This window comes from Harmonia axyridis, chromosome 1 (genome assembly GCF_914767665.1).
Source record: "Harmonia axyridis chromosome 1, icHarAxyr1.1, whole genome shotgun sequence".
NCBI classification, from domain to species: domain Eukaryota; kingdom Metazoa; phylum Arthropoda; class Insecta; order Coleoptera; family Coccinellidae; genus Harmonia; species Harmonia axyridis.
The window spans coordinates 20,365,136-20,385,908 of NC_059501.1; the positions used below are offsets into that span (position 1 = coordinate 20,365,136).

Sequence of the window (20,773 nt, forward strand, 5' to 3'; positions counted from 1 at the left end):
ATTGAAATTCAAAGACGTCGCCAAAATAAAATTTTCCCAAACATAATGTCACACGTGTCATGCACGAAAATGTTTTCATTATTGATGCAACAAATTTTTTTTTTTTTTTAATAATTTTGATACAAGTAATAAACTTATTATTGAACAGTATTTCATTTTAAGGATTACATTGATTCCTTATATTCTTACTATCCGTTGGCAAGAATTCAATGTTTTAAAATTTCCAATGACATAAATCTGTTCAAATTCTCAAAATAACACTTTATTGGAGAAAATTTGCAAAAAAACGAAAATACAAAAATTTGCTAACTGCAAATTAATGTTATCATAAGCTCATTCAATTGAGTTCGTTTCTTATCACGTGAATTTTTTAAGGCTTTTTTTGGATGATCAATAATATACTTTTTCATGTCAAAATAAACACATATTTGTATGTATATCATTCTCAAGAATCTGGGACAATCCTGATTCAGTATTTAAGGGTAGTTATTTAAGTAACTCAAATTTCGGAATCAATAAACAATTTTTTGAAAGCTCAATATATTTCAGTTTATGATAAAATAACAAACAAATAAAAGTATCACCACAACCATGAATGACTAGGAGTACATACAACTCATACATGGATGGAACATAAAAGAAAACATAAAAAAATAAATCTCTTTTTGTAATAAAAGATGGTTAGCCTATTTGTCTTGTATTTTAACAGCTTTGGCTCAAATCACAGGGATTAAGAAAAAGTTTAAGGCTTCATTATGATCTCAAAATTCCACAAACATTAACTTGAATTATAGTCATTCAGAAAAAGACATTGAAATTCTTTAAAAATCCAAATTCTGATTACAAGACTGTATATTGTTAACATCATAAACAGTAAAATTTTATTATAAAAAGGCTTCATTATTGAAGTTAAAACCAAAATTTCAAATAGATATGACAACACAATTCGGATAACCTTCCATAAAATTATTCGGCAAGACTTTTAGACCAAATAACTAAAAAAAAAATTAATACAACATTATTTTTATAGTTCAGAAATTAATTCAATATCAACTTTCCTCGCAATGGAAGACTGTATGATTTATGATCTACTTGGAGTAAAAGTCTGCAGAAAAAAGTTTAAAAACTATAACATTCACAAACAAAAATGTTACTCTTTAAAAACGACCAGGAACAAATGAGTACTTTGGCTAGAACATGCAACATTAATAGTTTAAGAAACCACCACCACCTTGAGCTGAAATGAAAAGAGACTGAGTATTATGCAGAATATTTTTAATTTTAAGTTTAAAAAACCAACATTATTTTTGAATGACAATGAATTGTTCTCAGAGAACGCAAAAATCGGAAAGAAATATAAACACCATAAATCGTATCCAGATCGTAGCCACGTTATCTTCGAATATCAGCAATTTACCAGAGAAAAATTGCACACTAACACTAAAATACATAAAATTTCAATAACCCCCAACCGCCCAATTTTCGAAGTTAATTTAGAACATTTAAGTTTTAAAAATTTTAAATATCAACACTTAAAAACTAATATATTAATTATTATTATGTTAAATATTTCTACACTTATCCAAATTTTAATATAAATTAACTTATAAGACTAAAAAACGAGTAATCGAAATATTGTAGCAGTAAAATTTTTTAGAACTTGTGTCCAAATTCAAGCAGACAGTGCTAGGAATAATTGCTGCATTACGTTTTCGAGAACGTTTTTGAAATAATAACCATAAAACGTTAATTTTATTTCGTTTTGACTTTTGTAGTTAAGTATTAATTATAAAAAAATTGAAGATTTTGGGCTTAATAGTCAAAAATTTAAGCGATTCAGTAGAGTTCTGAAACCCTAAAAGTATTCTAATTCGATTTCAACATTCTTTATGAACAACAGAAACAACTGTGAAAAATATTGAAAAACATCAATATCTATAAAGTAATATCATTTCATGCAACTATTTGTTTATCACATGAGAGATAAATATAAACTCGTCAAAGACCAATAATCAGAATTACTGAAAAAATTTTGATGAATGAAATATAGTTTTCAGACACAACAATACCTTCTGAAAAGTATAAAGGACATTTTTAATATATAAAAATAAATTTTGCAAAGTTACATCATCAACATCTACTACATGAAGTAGACAAAATATTCAATTTATCATTCCACAATTTTATTTAATAAAATGGATCAAACATTCATTTCTTCTGGCCTTCACCCAAAGAAGATCATCGGACAAATCTTACATTGTAATTTCAAAATACACATTCACAAGCAGATGGTTTAACATACTCTTCAGAAGGCAGAAAATTCGATTCAAATATTGGAAATAATTATGAAAAATTTTAACAAAAATACACAAAAATTTCATCGAAAGAAATCGTATTAAATCGCTCATTAAGATTAAATTCCATTTCCCAAAAATTTGATTAAGTAAAATCAACCTTAATTCGAACGATTAATACGAGATCGAACAAACTCCCCAAAGATTCCATTCACCCAAAATTTTACCGGAAGAAAAAAGAAATATAACAATCAATATTATAACATTTTTTTTTCGATATTTTACCAGTGCAAAACCGGATCAATATAACATTAATAATATTTATCAATTTTTTTTTTATAAACAACTGACTTGTACGCTTATGTAAGGGTAACGAATAAAACTGTGCGCCCTGTAACTTAGAGAAACGCGTCCGAGTTACTTGGCGTCAAAATACATTTTTAAATTAACGTATTTCTGTAAATACTTGCTCTTAGTTAACAGAGCCGCTGTTCAAGCCGAGGACCGTGCTGTTCTTGGAATTACGCGTCAATGGTTTGTGGTGACGCAGCTCAGCATTATTGTGCTGCCATTGCCAGCAGGTTCGGCAGAAATACCGGAAACAGAGAACGTCTCGGCAGAAGTAGGGACCCTGTTGTACCCCGCAGAAGGAGCAGAGCGAGTCTTCCAAGTAAGGGTCGACTTGTACCTACGACAGAAAAGAAAAATAACTAGCTATCCTTTCTCACCCCCGGTAGTTTCACCACTGGTTAACTAAATTGATCTGTTAGATAAAGCTCAAGAAATTCATGGACATCTCTATGCCCTAGCACTGGAATAATAGTCTGTATAGTTTTTTAATAGTTATTTATAATACAAGTGCAGAAGGCATTGATATTCTTCCAAGAGTTCAAAATTCAAAAACGAGCCACGAAGTGGCGAGTTTTTGAATGAACGAGTGATAGAATGAGCCTTCTGTACGAGTATTATACATTATTTTCTCTAATTCATTGCATTTTTATCAAAATCAATGAAATATTTCCATAAATATCATTCAGTGATTTTTGCATTTGAAAATGTTGGTTGGCAGAACTGATTTCTTCAAGGCAAATTTCAAATGAATTGACAGATAAAGCCGTGGCGGAAAGTTCGGAGTACCAACGTATAATAATAAAATATAACCATGAAAACTGTGCGTTTCTGATATATTCTCGCACGATTTTGTTCTACAAGATGTGGAAGAATGAATGGAAAAACCACAGAATTAGAGAAAAGAAACTTTCAAATCCAAAGTAAAGATTACTTTGATTCATTACATTCTTACTATTTCAATCTGTTTGAGGTAAAAATTCGATGTTGTTTTAAAAAGCTTGAAATTTAAATTATATTTCGTATGAGGAACATGAATATGTTCAAACTCAAAGTAAGCAGCATATTTTATCGTAGAAAATGTTCGAATTCCCAGCAAAACACTAAACGAAAATGCAAGTGTATATTGAAGTCATCCTAAACTCTCCCAATCTAGTTTATCATCGAGAGAAATAGATTTGAATTATTTGAGTTTTCAAAAGTGTTTTGTATATCCAATAACATTAAATCAACAATCACATAAAAGTTGATCTGAATATGTCCATAAACAGGACAATATTAGTTATCCTATCAAATGCCTGAAATGTACAGATGACTTCAGGTGACCAGAAGTGAAAGTACCTCTCTAAGTTGAATTACACAAAACTTTGATATAAAAAAATTTCTCACCTTTTTGGTAAATTTAGCAGTCTTTATCTCAATAAAAGCAGCGGCCACGGCCTTCATGTAAGACCGATTATTATTAAAAGTAATTCGTCCAGATCCTATAGGATACTTATATTTGTCAGTATCGATGCCTGAAAAAAAACAGAAAGTGATGAATATCGTGTAAAATAATTAAAGTAATCAATGGTCATGTGAAAAAAATCAAGTACCTGCATATACGACTCCATCGAACAAATCATTCATTATTTTCGCCAAACCTTCAGCGTTCAGCATGCCATGAAGGGCGCCAACAAAAACTGTCTTCGAAGGATCCAGCTTCTGCGATGTGGACTTGGTGTAATTTGAGTCGTTCAAAATCCATGGGATCACCTGAACCTATATCAAAACAATTCATCGTTAAATTTTCACAATAAAAAAAACCAAACAAACAATACAGAGGCATAAAAAATTTTTAAAAATCTTCATGTTCTCATAATAACTAGAGTGTAACAGTAACTTGATCTGAATAAAAGTTTCACTTACTTCCTTGGCCTTCATCCTTTTCGAACTAATCTTGAAGTACCAATTGCCACTGTTGGCATGGTCATTGGTACAAGCCTGCAAGAGTGCTCGAACATTTTTCTCAGACTCGAATATTATATAGACATAGCCTTTGGGTTGACTGGCTTGTTTTTCCTTTCCCGGCCATTCTACTCGGATGGGGCCAAACTGTTTAAACGTTTGAATAAGCAACTGTTCAGATATATCCCAAGGTACACCTCCCAGGAAAACCTTACTAGAGTAACCAGAAGGTTTACTGGTACGAGGCGGTAACACTCCACTCCAAGTGCAGGTAGCATCATAGAGAGCTGTTAATATTTTAAGGATTATTATCTTGAGAAAACTAAAAAGGCTAAATCAACTCACATGCTGCAGATCTGTGGAAACGAGCTGCTCTATCCAAATGAAGATTATCAGGTAACAAGTTGATCAAAGAAGATTGATTGTCATTCCACTTATCAAGTATTTGCTAGAAAAATAACATAGTTCTGATACCAATTCGGTTTTAAATTTTCAACTTCATGAAAACAATTTGTGAATTAAAACCTTTGAATAACAAATGACAACTTTGGATGGGGTAACCAGAATAAAATAGACACTTTAATTACCTTATGCGAACAGGCGGTAGGTAGTAATGATCCAAGAAGAGACGGAGGTTGCTGCAAATACTTCAAAGCTTGAATGGCTTGTAGATTTTGAATGCTCGATAGGTCCAGATCACCTGGAGAACTGTTGTTATTATTACCATTGAAAATATTTCTGGCCAGTGAATCATTCAACGTCAAGGAGTTCTAAAAAAAATAAAATAAATAAAACACCAATCATTATAGATATTCAAAAATTTGATAACCTACCAATATATCTGAAAGGCTTCCATCTGGGCTTGATACAGCGCTAGTATCTGACTCAGGGGAATCTGAACGACTATTATTACTCAACAAGGACTGGTCGCCAACAATTGGGCTACTGCTGCCGCAGGAATCGCTAAAAGTTATACACATATTAAAAAATAAAGTAATTTGAATGTGAAATAATTTACCTCAAGGATGTGCTTCGTAAAGCACGAGCACTGAAATAATTATTATTATTTCTCAAATTCAATTTTCCTGCGAATGGTTTTCCATTGGAAGCAATAGAAGCGTAGTTAACTGGAGTCGACTGCAGTTTCACATCGTCGAAGTTGAACTGTTAACAAAAATGTAACAATGCAAATGTTATAATTTTGAGAAGTTTTTTTCTATTCTTAATTGTAATTCAAGTGTCTGGTTGTAATTGGTAGAACAATATTAAAAACAATGTAATAGTTTTTCAATATAAAATATGTCAAAATCAAATAACACTGCAAATTCAAAATTTAAACTTCAGTAAAGTTAGAAAGGATAGCCACCACAAATAATTCAAAACAAAAGTCACTGACGATCAGTTGGCTACACTGACATTTCCTGAAGAAATGGCATTTTCGAATTGTTTGAGATAATGCCGGATTATATTAACAATTGTATATTCTGGTGTTGACATTCACGATCGATTGTTGAACAATTGTAAAACAAGAAATATTTACCTGGAAGTTGGAGTTCACGGGTGATGGCGTACAAAGTCCTGTCGGCGAATTTCCAAAATTGAGCAAACCACGAGGAGAATTCAATCCCAGTAGTTCGGAGATGGACATAGTCTCACCTGCCATAATAGATTAGTTAAAATTAAACTCTTTAAAAAGACGAATTACAAATTCCGAGTTGAATTGTTAAAATTATAAGTCAAAAGTACTCAGCGTATTGGACGCGTTCACTTTTCTTTCTACAATGACATTACAAACAGGACAAAGCCACCTTGATATTCTGATTGAAGACGAAAAACTGGATATGAAATAAGCCATGTTGATGAAAGAAACTTTTTTCAAAACAACAGCATCTGGTGTTTATCAGATGATATGCGTCTTCCTTTAATTCTCGTAAAAAAAACGCCGTGTACTTCGATGAGCTGGACTATCCTGTTTTCAAAATAGAAATACGTACAAACGAAAGAAAAATATTATTACCCAAATAAATTAGTTTTTTAATGGTTTCTTCTTTATCGACCCATACTTATTTCAATAGAATATTTTAATGAATTAATATGATAGTGTTTAAAACTGTGATTTTTACCTTCATTGTCAGGAGAAGACAAAATATCATGCTGATCTAGCAGAGAATTTATGGAATGCCTCTGTAGAATATCACTGGCAGAAATAGGTGAATTGCCGCAGCTGCTGAAAGAGGAGCCCAAGGATGTCTGAAAATTTGAAAAACCGTATAATTACTGAGAATTAGTATTTCAGTACCACATTATACCATTTTTTGATCCAGATTGTTTAATTAAATAAAACACAAGGATTATTTTCGTTCAAATTTTCGTAGAAATGTTGCTTCATTCATAATTTTCGAAAATTATGTGTTGCTTCCGGAATCCTCAAATAAGTTCTCAAGCCGAAGCGTGGGTGATAATAAATTTTATTCTTGTATGCTCTTCTGTATGATACGAGTGGCATATGTACCATTTGCAGCAGAATATCGACGTAATTTAATACTTTGGCAACAAGAAGCGCACTAAACGAGATATACGATATTAGCGATGCATTTCTTGAAATTATATCGATGTTGCATTTCCAAAGAATTTCTCTATGCTTCTCATTTCGCAGACAGAACAATTATAAATTTCGAATTTGACGGAGTCTCCCGAACTGATTTGATTTATATTTTTCGTTCTCAATCACGTGTTTCAGTATCTTTTTGAAGGGTGCATTCATAAAAATAGTATGCCAATACAAAGAACGATTTATAGGAAAGTTGTTTTCGAACGCTCGATCTCCGTACAGATTCCTGTACCATTTCGTCACAATATCTGTAATTTTCTAATTTTGAGCTAGGAATGGTCAAAAACGGTAAGCTAATTCACTGATGAAGAATCTGTTCATAAATTCATATATCTGCAGAGTAGGTTTGGATCTTGAAGTCAGGAGCTTTCGGTGCCCTGACTTCACGCTATTGACTTTTTTTTAGAGTATCTAGATATACAGGGTGAGTCAGTCAATAGTGTACGTTCGGTCGATATCTCTTGGAAATTTTGGGTTAGGAGAATGATTTTGGCAAAATCGGCGGTATTCAGCTCATGAGCTTAAGTTATTTTTTACTCTACAGGCTGGTCTATAAGTGGTGAAATACGATACAACTCCGTTTTTCAAAAATGAGAATGTCCAATTTTTACATCATACTGATAATATCCATGGAATTCTGATTTCAAAATACCCTTGATGTTAGAATTTATCTGTGGTAGGTAATTTTTTCGACAAATTTCATGGATATTGGTTTTTTAAACTAAAGATCATATCTTATAATCATAGTTTTTTTATTGAATTCCCGAAAAGCTTTCGAATCTTCTGTATATTTACAAATCAACCTACAATTGGTTCGAAAAACACTGCAATTTTCAGAAATGACCTTTAAAAAATTGCAATAAGTCCATTTGTTCGAATGGAATGATCTCAATTTTTTTTTGCCTGTCGGATACCATAGTGTATACTGTGTAGTCTTCATTTTTGTTGAGACATGTACCTAAAATGAAGAGTTTTCAAAATGCTCCGTATTTTATGTTTTGATAATTAAATAATTATGAGACTTTTTCAGCCGAAAATACGCAGTCATTTCTAACTCCTTTAAGAGAATTCAGACTATGTTTCTCTTTTTTTCACGTGGACTCAATTTCATTTTGTCAAATGTATCCAAAATTTTAATTATTTCTTCGCCTTTAATTGATATTATTGGTAGGTATTAAGTAGAGTTGAGTAATTTTATCCATTTGAAACTACAGGGTCCGGCAAAAAAACCTCCCTGATTTCAATAGGCATTTGCAAAAAGAATAAGAAACATATAGAACAATTACTTATATTTGTGAATAGCCTATATGATGCCATTTTACATCACTTAGTACACTTTACTTGGTTTTGAAAATTATGTCTGATAAATGATGTCCCCCATTGTTAAGACATTCACGAAGTCTTTCCCTGAAGTTGTCCATAGTTCTTCGTGTAACTCCCCTTGGAATGGCTGCCACTTCCTGCCTAATGGCATCTTTTAGTTCTTGCAGAGTTCTGGGACGATGTTTGTACACTTCAGCTTTTAGGTACCCCCACAGAAAGAAATCACAAAGTGATAAGTCGGGTGACCTTGGGGGCCAGGAAATGTCTCCTCTTAAAGAAACAAGACGTCCAGGGAACAACTCTCTTAACATTTCCATGGACCGCCGAGCAGTGTGAGCTGTGGCTCCGTCCTGTTGGAACCAAACTTCTTCTTAGGCCATTAGGCAGGAAGTGGCAGCCATTCCAAGGGAAGTTACACGAAGAACTATGGACAACTTCAGGGAAAGACTTCGTGAATGTCTTAACAATGGGGGACATCATTTATCAGACATAATTTTCAAAACCAAGTAAAGTGTACTAAGTGATGTAAAATGGCATCATATAGGCTATTCACAAATATAAGTAATTGTTCTATATGTTTCTTATTCTTTTTGCAAATGCCTATTGAAATAAGGGAGGTTTTTTTGCCGGACCCTGTATATGCGTGGAAAGTATATACAGTCAGCTCTCGTACAGAGCATGAAATGCGAAGCATTTTAAAAACTATTCATTCAAGGAACAACATGTCTCAACAAAAAGTTAAGACAATTCATTAGGCTATCCGATAGGCAAAAAAAATTCAGGGCATGCCATTCGAAGAATGAATTTATTGCCATTTTATAAAAGTCATTCTCTAAAAATTGCAAAGTCTTTCGGACCAAGCCTAAGGTGATGCGTAAATTTGCAAAAAACTTGAAAGCTTTTCGGAAAGTCAAAATTTCAGTTATTGTCCTAGCCAAATTTTACAAGAGTTATCGAGCACTATTGACTCACCCTGTAGATACATATAGGTGAGCAGTTCAGTAGATATAATCCCTCTATTTGAGACCTTCTTTTTGAATTATTGAAGTGTTTTCGTGAAAAAGCCGTTAATTAGAGTTCATGTTTTGGTAGTGAACGGTAACCAGTGGACTGATTATAAAGGGGAACAGAATGAATCAACACATACATATATGTATGTGCAAGATAAAACCATTGACCATAACGTAGTGTGGTCATCTGAACACATCGAAAGAACCGCTACTTTGAAAGCTGTGAGCATCTTGAGATTAAGGTTTGTTGTGGTTAAGCAGAAGAGTTTTAGTTCGTTCATAATTTAAACTAAAATAACGTTGTTCTTTTGGAAACAACATTTCTAACAATTGCTAGAACCAGATTCCTTGAAATTGTAGAATTGTAAACGAATTCAATTAAACTCCATGTGAGTATGAAATACATTTTGAAGAAATCTAAACCACCGCAAATTTCACACTGTGAATTTGAGGATGGATTCGTTATCATCGAGTCGGACCTTATCCTTCTAGACCATTTCTGGCTCAAAATTCGAAAAATACATGGTGGCGAAATGATATTAGACCAATTGAAAAGTCCCCGGTCTGATGCTCAGATGGCGGTGATAGTATTAAATCCATATTGTTTTCAGTTAGTTAGTTAGTACCAACCTTCAAACGATAAGTGTCAAAATTTGACACCAGTCCGACCATTAGGTTGTGAGATATTGCGTCGTGAGTGTAGCTACTTTTGGTTATTTGAAAAAAGAATTTCGTGTGCTGATAAAATATTGCTTTTTGAAGAGAAAATTACAGTTGAAGCAAAATCTTGATCTGCACCAGGAAAATCAACCATCATTGATTGCTATGCTAAGTTTAAACGTGGTGAAATGAGCACCCAAAACGGCGAACGCAGTGGATGCCCAAAAGAGGCCGTCACTGACGAAAAAATCAAAAAAGTTCACAAAATAATTTTGAATGACCGTAAAGTGAAGTTGATCGAGATATCAGACATTGTGAATATATCATCTGAAAGTGTAAATCATTCACGAATATTTGTAAATGAGCTGTGTGCAAAATGGGTGCCGCGCGAGCTTACAATCGATCAAAAGCAACAACGTGTTAATGATTCTGAGCAGCGTTTGGAGCTGTTTAAGTGCAATAAACCTAAATTTTTGCGTCGATATGTGACAATGGATGAAATATTGCTCCATCATTTCCCTCAGCAGTACAATCGACAGTCAGCTGAGTGAACTGCACACGATGAACTGAATCCAAATTTAGTAAAAACACAACAGTCAGCTGGCAAGGTTATGGCACCAGTATTCTGGGATGCGCAAGGTATAATTTTCATTGATTACCTCCAAAAGAGCCAGACCATCAAAAGCAATTATTATAAAGCGTTATTGGATCGTTTAAAAGATGAAATCATTAAAAAATGGCCCCATTTGAAAAAAAAGGTGCTGTTTCATCAAGACAATGCGCCCTGTTACAAATCAATTAAAAAAATGGCAAAATTGCATGAACTCGGCTTCAAATTGCTGCTGCATACACCGTATGCGCCAGATCTAACTTTTTCCAGTTCTCAGACCTCAAAAGAATGCTCGCTGGAAAGAAATTAAGCGCCAATGAAAAAGTAATCTCCGAAACTGAGGCCTATTTTGAATCGAAAGACAAATCGTACTACAAAAATGATATCGAAAAGTTGGAAGATCGTTATAATCGCTGTATCGCCCTCGAAGGCAACTATGTAGAATAATAAAATCGAATTTTGCCAAAGAAAAAATGTGTTTTACTATGGTAGACCGGGGAGTTTTCAATTGGCCTAATTTCATCCCACATTTATATAAATATTTTCAATCTTGCGAAGCCACCCACTGTTCCAATTGAACAGCTCAATGAGATCGATCGTAATCACACTAAAAATATATATAATCCAACTTATTAGGTATACCAAATCGATTCTTCCCAGATAGAGAAGCGGTGTTGCACAACGAAGGGATGTCGAAACCGATCATTCTCAGTTTCGAACCTGGTTTCTTTTAATTATCGCGAAGAAACCGGCAATTACATAAAATTAAATATGTAACAATGAAAGTTTGTTAAAATGATTCGTGGTTATCGGGTGTAACGGTAATATATATAGTCCTGCCGTATGTTCTGCTTGTTACGGTCTTACTCTGCTTAATCAGGATTTTATCGGGTATCTAGTTAGTCGGATCTAACCGCAAAATAATCGAGTGAGAGATGGTTCCTTACTGTTTATTGGTTTCTTATTTGATCAATTCGAAAGTAAATAGATCTCGGACTTTAAACGAGTAGAACCTACATATCTGTCTTTGAGGTAGATTATGTAAATTATAGAGATTGGCCCACATTAAAGTCTATCTGTAAACAGGATATTTAATATTTTTATTTAATAATTACATCATTCTACAGCCGAGGCCAATTACAGAATGGCAAAATTAATATACAAGAAATGAAACTTAAAAGTTATACACTGAAAACAAAGAATACAATAAAATCCAAAACAAATCAAATGAAGCCAGGCTTGAGTGAAAAAAAAACTCATCGAGAAAAAATTGAAACTTTGTAATAATTATATGTAAAACAACAGTATCAAATTACCAGAACCAAAGAAATTTCAAAAAGTATATCGGAAAAAATAACTCAACGTTTCAGAGACAATAGATCCAGCTGAATTTCGACCCCCCATAAAGCAAGCAGAACAGAACCACTCTAGGATTTTAGAGTTTTTTTACTCTGATCATAATTTAAGGCTTATTTGTCACCATATTGAAAAATGTTTTGCTCTTCGATTGTGGGAGAAATCGAGGGTTTTACTAGCTCAAAGTTAAGCTGGCAGAACCAACAAAAGTTAATAGATTTTTTATGGATAGTGTGATTACACCATAATTTTAAGCTCACGTTTGAACCTACTGAAAATTTTCTGAATTTACATTTAAAAAAAAAACTGGGTTCTGCTAGCTTTACCGTTAAACTAGCAGAACTCGACCATGAAGAAACTCCTCAGAATAAATTCGCTTACACAGTAATTTTAGGCTCTATTCAGGCTAATTTATTTTACCCTATTACGAAATTTGTTGCTCTCCAGTTCTAGGAGAAATCTAAAGGGATGTATTCTAAGCTGAAGGTACCAAATACAAATAAAATGTAGGTATATGAAAAATCTGATTACACCATAGTTTTTGACCCATTTCAGGCTCACGTCTGAACCCACCGCTAAATTTCTTCTATTCAGGCTGATTTTTATCCTTTTATATGAATTGTTTTGCTCTTCAGTTTAACGAGATATAATGTATTCTACTGGATTCACCCCAAACTGGCAGAACTCAATGAAAATCGAATTCACCTATATGAAAAATCTGATTATACCATAAGTTTTCACTGTTTTTAGACTCATGCCAAAATCCTTGGTTCGCGAATTTATATGAAAGATCTGATTGCACTATGATTTTTGATTCATTTTAGGCTTCGTTTGAACTCACTGCCAAATTCAATGATTTGGTTTTTTTTTGAATCCTCGATTCTGCATTGTCACCAATAACAAACACCTAGCAAATTTCAGGTCAATTGAATGACCATGGAAGCAATCTTCCAGATATAGAAGTAGATAAGCCTGAAATTTTTGTCTGATGTAGGTACATTCGATTAACATCTAGAACTGCTATTTTAGGGTGGATCTATCAGATATATCGTATTTTTTTACAGCTAGGGAGCAAAATATTGTAATAGGGTACTAAATTAGCCTTAATAGAGCCTAAAATTACTGACCAAATATATTTCTCATGAGAAGAGTCTTTATGATTAGGTCCTGGTAACTTAACGGTTAAGCTAGCAGAATCCAGGATTTTTTTTCAAAACGTAAAATCCAGAAATTTGGCAAGAAACTTGTTGGTTAACGTAAAGCTAGCGATGTCAACGACAATTGAAGATCAAAAAAGGTTTCGATATTATGATAAGATGGCCTAAAATTAAGGTCAGAAAAAAAAATCGATTATTCCAAAGAAGTTCTGTCAGCCTTACGGGGATCGATTTGAGATTATAAGAAGAGATGAAGAATAACAGTTTCGAAATTGATGCAAAATTTATTGTTGATATCCAATTTTGTATGGGTCTTATGATGCTGCACCATACAAAATTAAATATGGAAAAAACCTAATATTTTAATGACAACAAATACGACCGACTTGAAATTTTGCATGTGGATGTATACTAACGATCTCAAGCTATGTACAAAATTACCTACACGTTGATCGCGTCTCTAGAACCAAAAAAAACTCGAGCTCAACTTGAAAAAAAGCCAAATTTCAAGAGGATCGTATCATCAATACCCCTCATTTAGATAACTAACCGACAACAACGATGTAAATCACATCTTATATATACCTATGTTTAGCTTGAACAACTTATTTATTTATTTTTTTTTTCATTTAATTTTAGCCCTTCAGGTTTCGCCATTTTTCGCAACTATACCAACCGATAATCTGAAATAAAATTCAAATGTGATAATTCTAATACAACAATAAAAGAATGATGCAATTTTCGAGAAATCTAATTTCCTATAAGTATAATAACGTAACTTCTCAAATTTATCGATTCGATTATTGGCTAATGGGAGGAAGTAAAAGAATTGTTGGTCCTAACTAATAAAGAAAAAAAATTACGTTACCCGCATTCCAATAAATTATTTAGCAACGAGAATGCGATTTGCTCATTTGAATCTTCGGTGTAAAGGGGGAAAACTAGAACGAGAAATTCTGTAATTCATTAATCACAAAACCACTGACCGTAAATATGAAGAAATGTGTACGATTCTTATTGCTGGTACAGTATTATGTCGAAAAAAAAAGTGAAACGATTCAAATTTTCACCGAAATTTCGTAGTTAACTTGGTAAAACTGAACAAGATAAAATCTGAGCGATATACAAAGCCAGGGAAGTTAAACGAAAATTGTAAATAGGTTTTGAGTGCTTCTAACGTTCTAACCATATAGATTTACAAAGTTTGTTCTATCATTTCAAAATGATATTTCTAAATAAACTTTTGTAATCGACTAAAAAGCATATTGATGATGAATCTCTTTAAATAATGTGTTAAGATTGTATTATATGTTTGAGTTAATTTTTTTTTATAGAAATAGCTTATTATTTATACATTATATATGACTTGTTCCATACATTCTTTGTAATGTCGAAGGGATCAATAAAGAATAAAGAATATTATATTCCCCCTCAAATTTCCACTGGGAAAGATTTTTATTCTGATTTCCGATTCAGAATTTCATCAGAACCAGAGAAATTTAAACAAGAATATCTGTAAAAAATACTCAGTATTTCAGTGATACGAATTTCAATCGAAGTGAGGTTGTTTGAGAAAGAAAAAAATTGTAAAAACATAGTTTCAAGCCAAATTTCATTGAAACAATCACAAATTCGAGTAGAATATCGAAAAAAATCCTAATAATAAATTGAAAACAGGTCCGAGCGAGTTGAAATTTAGTTTTTATATATAAAATTAACCACTTCACCGTTCAGGCCAAATTTCAAGAGGATCGTGGTGTGATGAAGTCTTTGTTGTCGGTTATTCTATCTAGATAAGGGGCTATGTGGTTTTCAAGGGCACCTTTGGTGCATGAAACAACAAGAGCCCAAGAGCTAAGAATTCACATCAGTGCTTTCCTTTTTGATATTTTTGATATTACCTATATTTGAATTTTCTATGTTTCTGACTAGGCTTTCAGCAAGATATTTTGCAAGAAGCTAGAAATTTTTAGTTCACATACATACACAGTAGGTATTTCAACTCGAGCTGATCTACACAAAATTTTGCAAGAAGCTTGAAATTGCTATTTTACATAAACACGCAAAATATCAACTAGAACGGATCTAAAATTATCTAATTATTCGGTATTTATTTTTCAATATTCTTCTTGAATTTTAAAGTTTAAATTATTTCATATCTAGTATCAACACCCAAAATCTCAACTCCGAATTGAAAACATTGAGAAATTATTTTTTAGATATTCTTCTTCAATTTTCTATGGTTCTGGTAACTATCAGTATGCATCCAAATAAAAATTTTCATCTCTATCGAATATGCAATTTCGCACAGAGAATGTTATATCGCATAAAATAATACAACTAATGTAAAATTTTGAGATAATCATTTGCAAGTTTTGCTTGCGCGCTTGATTGATTTAAATTGAATAACTCCGAAACTATTACTGATATATGTGCAACATAATGTAGAAATCGTACGGTTAGAAATTTTCAATTTCAAGAATTTTTAGCTTTCAGATTCGATGTGATATAGAAATACATTATTGTTCCAAATGCCATGGAACTAGTTTCATACTAGATGGCGTATAGACAGATTCTGATTTATCCATTTAAAAAATAAACCATTCACGATAGTATTATTTGCTATTCAATGAATTTTTGGAAAATGTAATATGAAAATTTGCATCTTGCACCAAAATTGCAATATACTATACATTCTGCTTAAGACTGAAATGAAGGAATCAAATTTAAAGGGAATAGTTTTTTCGAAAATTTTCCCCATACAAATAAATTGAAAACATTAATCGCTAAAATTAAATGAACATACAATATTTTTTTATCGCTAACCTAATTTAGGAATTTCCCAAGAATTGAGTTGCATTTCGAAATCAATAGCCCCAGGTTCAAACCCTGCACAATTTCATTTTTTTTTTATTTAGGTTTCGATATTTTGTGATGAGATGAGAGGAAATAATTAACCGTTATGAAAACTCCTAAATTATATCTCTTCAAATCATTTAATTTTTATTCTTTCTGTTTCATTGTATCTCACAATAAATAATGATTTAATCTTCTTCCCCTAAAATTTTTAGTTTCGGACTTGAATCGAAAAGAGAGTAGGTATATTTATGAAATAATATATGATTCTGTGTAAAATTGTGGCATTTTCGTTCTAAAAAATGTTTCTAATTAATTATTCAGAAATTGTTTAGTATACTTAAGAGTTTTGAAGTGGAATGAAAACACAACACAACAATAATAATTTTCCACCATGGTTTTCTTCCCCTCAGAATACCTCATATCAAGGAAAACAGAAGAAGCTGTGAGATTCAAACCCAAGGATATTGATATGAATTTCTACTATAATATTCAAAATTCACTTCAAATAAAACTTTTTAAATTTTAATTCATAAAAATCAAGACAAAAATGACAATAATTGCATGTATTGTAACGATCAAATAATGCACCTTTATCAATAGAATATTTCGCACTATGAATTCGTCCCCGAAGAAACAAATGAAAATCTGCAATTGAAACAATAAAGAGATGGAAAATCTAAACCGGTTTTCATTTTTCGGAGCAACACTGTCTTCAACATGTGTGAAATAAATGAAATCTGGTTTTGAATACAAAGTTCCAGTTCACGAATACAAGAAAAAAATTGAGACAAATAAATCAAATCTACATGCAATAAAGAAATATTTATACTGATTTGAAAGTATTTTTTCAATGGGTATGTGCCAATAATATGAATACAGGGAATGGAAGGAAAAAGTATTACAAGAACTACTTCATTTTATAGAAGTCAATAATATGAATACAGAGAAATGAAAGAAGTATTATAAGAATTACTTCATTATAGAATTCATCGATAGTAATAATTGAGGTTACAATAATAAATTTATGATCTAAACTAATATCTACCTAAATTTGCAATGTTTGTCTTAACTTTTGAAAGTGATTTTCATTATAGAAATAATGAGGATTAGAAAAAGAATGTAAGGATCGTTCCATTCACTATATTGAATAAAAGGCAATTACAATGAAGGATTAAACAAAAATTCACCACAAAAAAAACAGTAAGAAAGTGAAAAATATAACTTACATTATTCTGAAGAGCAGGCATTTTATCGAGTCCCTTAAGACTGGTACACACCAAAAATTTACGGAAGTGCCACACAATTCAAACACGATACAATATCGAAAATTTTCATAACTTGTAAAAACTGAGAAAAACCACAAAGTTTCAAACGCATAGAGTTTCCTCGCGTCGTTCGTTCCGTAAAAACACGAGATCTGAAGAAACAATGTAATCTAAACGCGAATCATCCAGAGCGCACAAAAGCAATGAGATGTTAGGAGATTTGAATTTTCACCGAGGTAGGAATTCCCCGATTCCTATTGGCTGGTCGGCGGCTCGCACGTGTGTCTCAATAGACTGCGCGGTTTTGAAGTAGCCGCGCGGCGTATTTGTCGGCCTCTTTTGATATGACGCAGAAGAGATTTACGACCATATAAAGGGATAATTTAACCAACTTTATTTTCTCTGGAGCAATTACTGTAGGGATGGATAAAGTGATGTTCTATGGATGTCTTTCGATACTACCGCTTTTTAACGCTCGTTCCCCGAACAGATTATTTCGTCATTATTTCTGTTTTTTTCGAATTTTGAGCCGGGAATGGTCTCAAACGATAAGGTCCGACTCAAAGATGATGAATCCATCCTCAAATTCGATTCTATCCGTCCGGCCTAGAGATTCAAAGCTTGGCTTGATATTCAAGCAAGGGCGTAGATCTTCTTTTTTTTTGGGGGAGTAATCATGGGCGCCCGCAGGGGGGGCAGGGGAGATTTCGATTGCCTCATTTTTCAGCACAACACCCTAAATATTACTTTCTCAATCCAAAGGGCATGGAAAAAGGGAAAGTAATGGATTCTCAACAATTTTCCGGTTTTCAATGACAATCATGGACGCCTTATCGTTTTTCAATAATTTTCATTTTGCCCCCCTGAGAAAAATTTCTGCTGGCGCCCATAGGAGTAATCGAAGAAATTTTTTGATCATAACGTTTGCTCATATCTGTAATGTGAGAAAGAATGGTTTGATAACGAAGTTCGAACCAAACATTACCCGAAATAAAAGCATTTTTTTTAAACCGACTAGAGTTTTCTTACCTTATACAGGGTGTTCCTAAATTGGTACGAAGAAAATTGAGATTCCTCGAATGATTTTAAGAATAAAATGTCTTATACATGGGCGAGCATGGCTTTATTTTCAAGATGCAGGGTGTTTCTTGTAGTCCTATTTTTTGTGATGCTTATAACAGTTTATCGAATCTTTATTAATCTTCTCTACAGATTGGTAGAGTACCAAGACTTATAAAATTTTATTCATCACATCTTACTGTATCTTATAATTATTGAATTTTATATTATATATTACTGAAGCAGGGGCGGATCCAGACAATGTTTGAGGGGGGGGGGGCATAGAAAGTCACGGCTCATATAGGTTAGCAACAGTGACGGCTCGTGCCCTCGAGATGTGGGTCGGCCACACTCCGGAAAATTACGAACGTATATATCAAATTTATTAAAATTCATTAGTTCCAAAAAATGAAGTGATGAAATGTCTTTAAACCTTATTTCAATTTGAGTTATAATTAAATCCAGAATTTCACAAAAAAGCCGTTTCATTGAGGAATTATCCGTGAGCTGAATTTCGGAATCTATTTTACGTTTTCGACGTCTAGCACTCGGTGGCATTACTTCTGGGAGTTTTTCTACTTCTGAATATAAGCTAATGAAATACTCATCTTCTGTGCGAAATTTTTTCAGAGTCGATAATAAAGAAGTGATTCTGGCGTTGCAATAAGTTATATCTGATAACTTATGCTGGATTATAGAAAAAACGGGATCTGTGTATGTAAAAATCAAATTAAAAGAGTGGAGAATGAACAAAAATTCGAAATCATTCAACATTTTCTTCAGACCGGTAGCTTCACGTATTGTAATATCATCCCATTCATCTAAATTGTCGCTGATATGATCAAAAACTTCAATTAATTCTTCTCTCTTATTGAATATTGTTTTTACAGCGCGAGATTTGAATTTCCAACGAGTTTCCGAGCTAGAGGGTAATCTTTTTCTGCAAATTTCGTCTAGAATATTAGTGCGTTTACTTGATTTAGTGAAAAACGACGAAAATCCTGAAAGATTCGAAAAAAACACGCGACACTCATTGATTTTCTTGGTCGAATCTTGTAACACTAAATTCAATTTATGTGCATAATAGTGCGTGAATAGTGCTTGAGGAGCAATTGTTTTTATTCGCGCTTGTAACCCATTAATTTCCCCCGCCATCACAGCTGCCCCGTCATATGTTTGACCTACTAATTTAGTCGCTAAATTGAAATCTTTAAAATTGTCCAACAAGGTATTGAAAATATCATTCGCGGTTCGACCTTTACTAACATCGAAAAAACCCCAAAATCGTTCGGATATTTTACCTTCTCGAACGAAGCGGAAAATTACTGACATCTGACAAAAATATTTAACATCCGTTGTTTCGTCTATTTCCCAAGAAAAGCACGCAGAATTATTTATTTCCTCGCGAATTTTCTCCCTCGAAATTACAGAACTTTTGAAATCAGGATGTTTTCGAAGTTAGGAATATATTAATTATATTTTCATGATCAGAAAATCAATACCTAACTACTATCGAACGGCATAAATAAGTTCTTTTCTGATTGAGATGTAATATCCCATAATTAACCATTCATTTGAATATATTAATTATATTTTCATGATCTGAAAATCAATAGCTACTATCGAACGGCATAAATAAGTTCTTTTCTGATTAAGACATAATGTCTCATAATTTAATAAAAATATAAATAAATACATAAATTAACCATTCATTTAATTATCAAATATTTGAAATAAACTGTGAAAAGTTGCTGCTTGACGCTCTGCAATAGGATAACCGGCCAGCCGACCCTGTGTATTGGGAAGCGACCTTACATCGAGTTGTTGTGTCGTTCTATTGAGTGGTCGTATTCTGGGCGTATGTCGTAGTATCTTTTCCTTTACGTAGCGCTCTCGGTAGCGCTGGTTCCGCCATCGGCTCTTGGCCGACCTAACGTGATGAGATGCTTTCAGTGACATTCCAGGGGTTGCAATTGTATAATTGTAACATTTGTGTTACATTTCAGACCTAATGTTACGGTGTTACGTACAATTCTGGAATAACCTGTTTGGGGTGATGTTACGAAAAGTAACCATTTACGATTGTGGTTTGTTACAATTTATGAAAGGGAATAACAACGCTGGATGCTTTGGAAATCGAATATTAGGTGGGTCCGAAAGAAAATATTGGCCGGTATAAGTTATATTTTCCTGTTCTGAGTGGAAATATTCATTACCGAGGGAATTTGGATATCGAAATCGATAACTCCGATTGAGTTTGAATGAATTGAATAT

General features: G+C 32.9%; 1 protein-coding gene across 3 annotated transcripts; it reads right to left on the bottom strand.

Moving 5' to 3' along the window:
* Positions 1-677: 677 nt before the first annotated feature.
* Positions 678-17,781, bottom strand: LOC123684433 (cytoplasmic polyadenylation element-binding protein 1). 3 transcript variants are annotated; one of them, XM_045623707.1, is made up of 12 exons: positions 17,402-17,650; positions 6,713-6,839; positions 6,130-6,245; positions 5,608-5,753; positions 5,423-5,552; positions 5,177-5,359; positions 4,935-5,037; positions 4,551-4,876; positions 4,238-4,403; positions 4,032-4,159; positions 2,765-2,982; positions 678-1,237 (listed from the first exon to the last, which is right to left on the bottom strand). In XM_045623707.1, the coding sequence occupies exons 1-11, from the start codon at positions 17,420-17,422 to the stop codon at positions 2,767-2,769; spliced, it is 1,662 nt and encodes a 553-aa protein (XP_045479663.1). In that variant the 5' UTR covers positions 17,423-17,650; the 3' UTR covers positions 678-1,237; positions 2,765-2,766. The 3 variants fall into 3 exon arrangements, with proteins under 3 accessions (XP_045479663.1, XP_045479655.1, XP_045479672.1); XM_045623699.1 differs by lacking the exon at positions 678-1,237 and having other exon boundaries at positions 1,259-2,982; positions 17,402-17,781; XM_045623716.1 differs by lacking the exons at positions 678-1,237; positions 17,402-17,650 and adding an exon at positions 6,899-7,109 and having other exon boundaries at positions 1,259-2,982.
* Between the last annotated feature and the right edge of the window lie 2,992 nt (positions 17,782-20,773).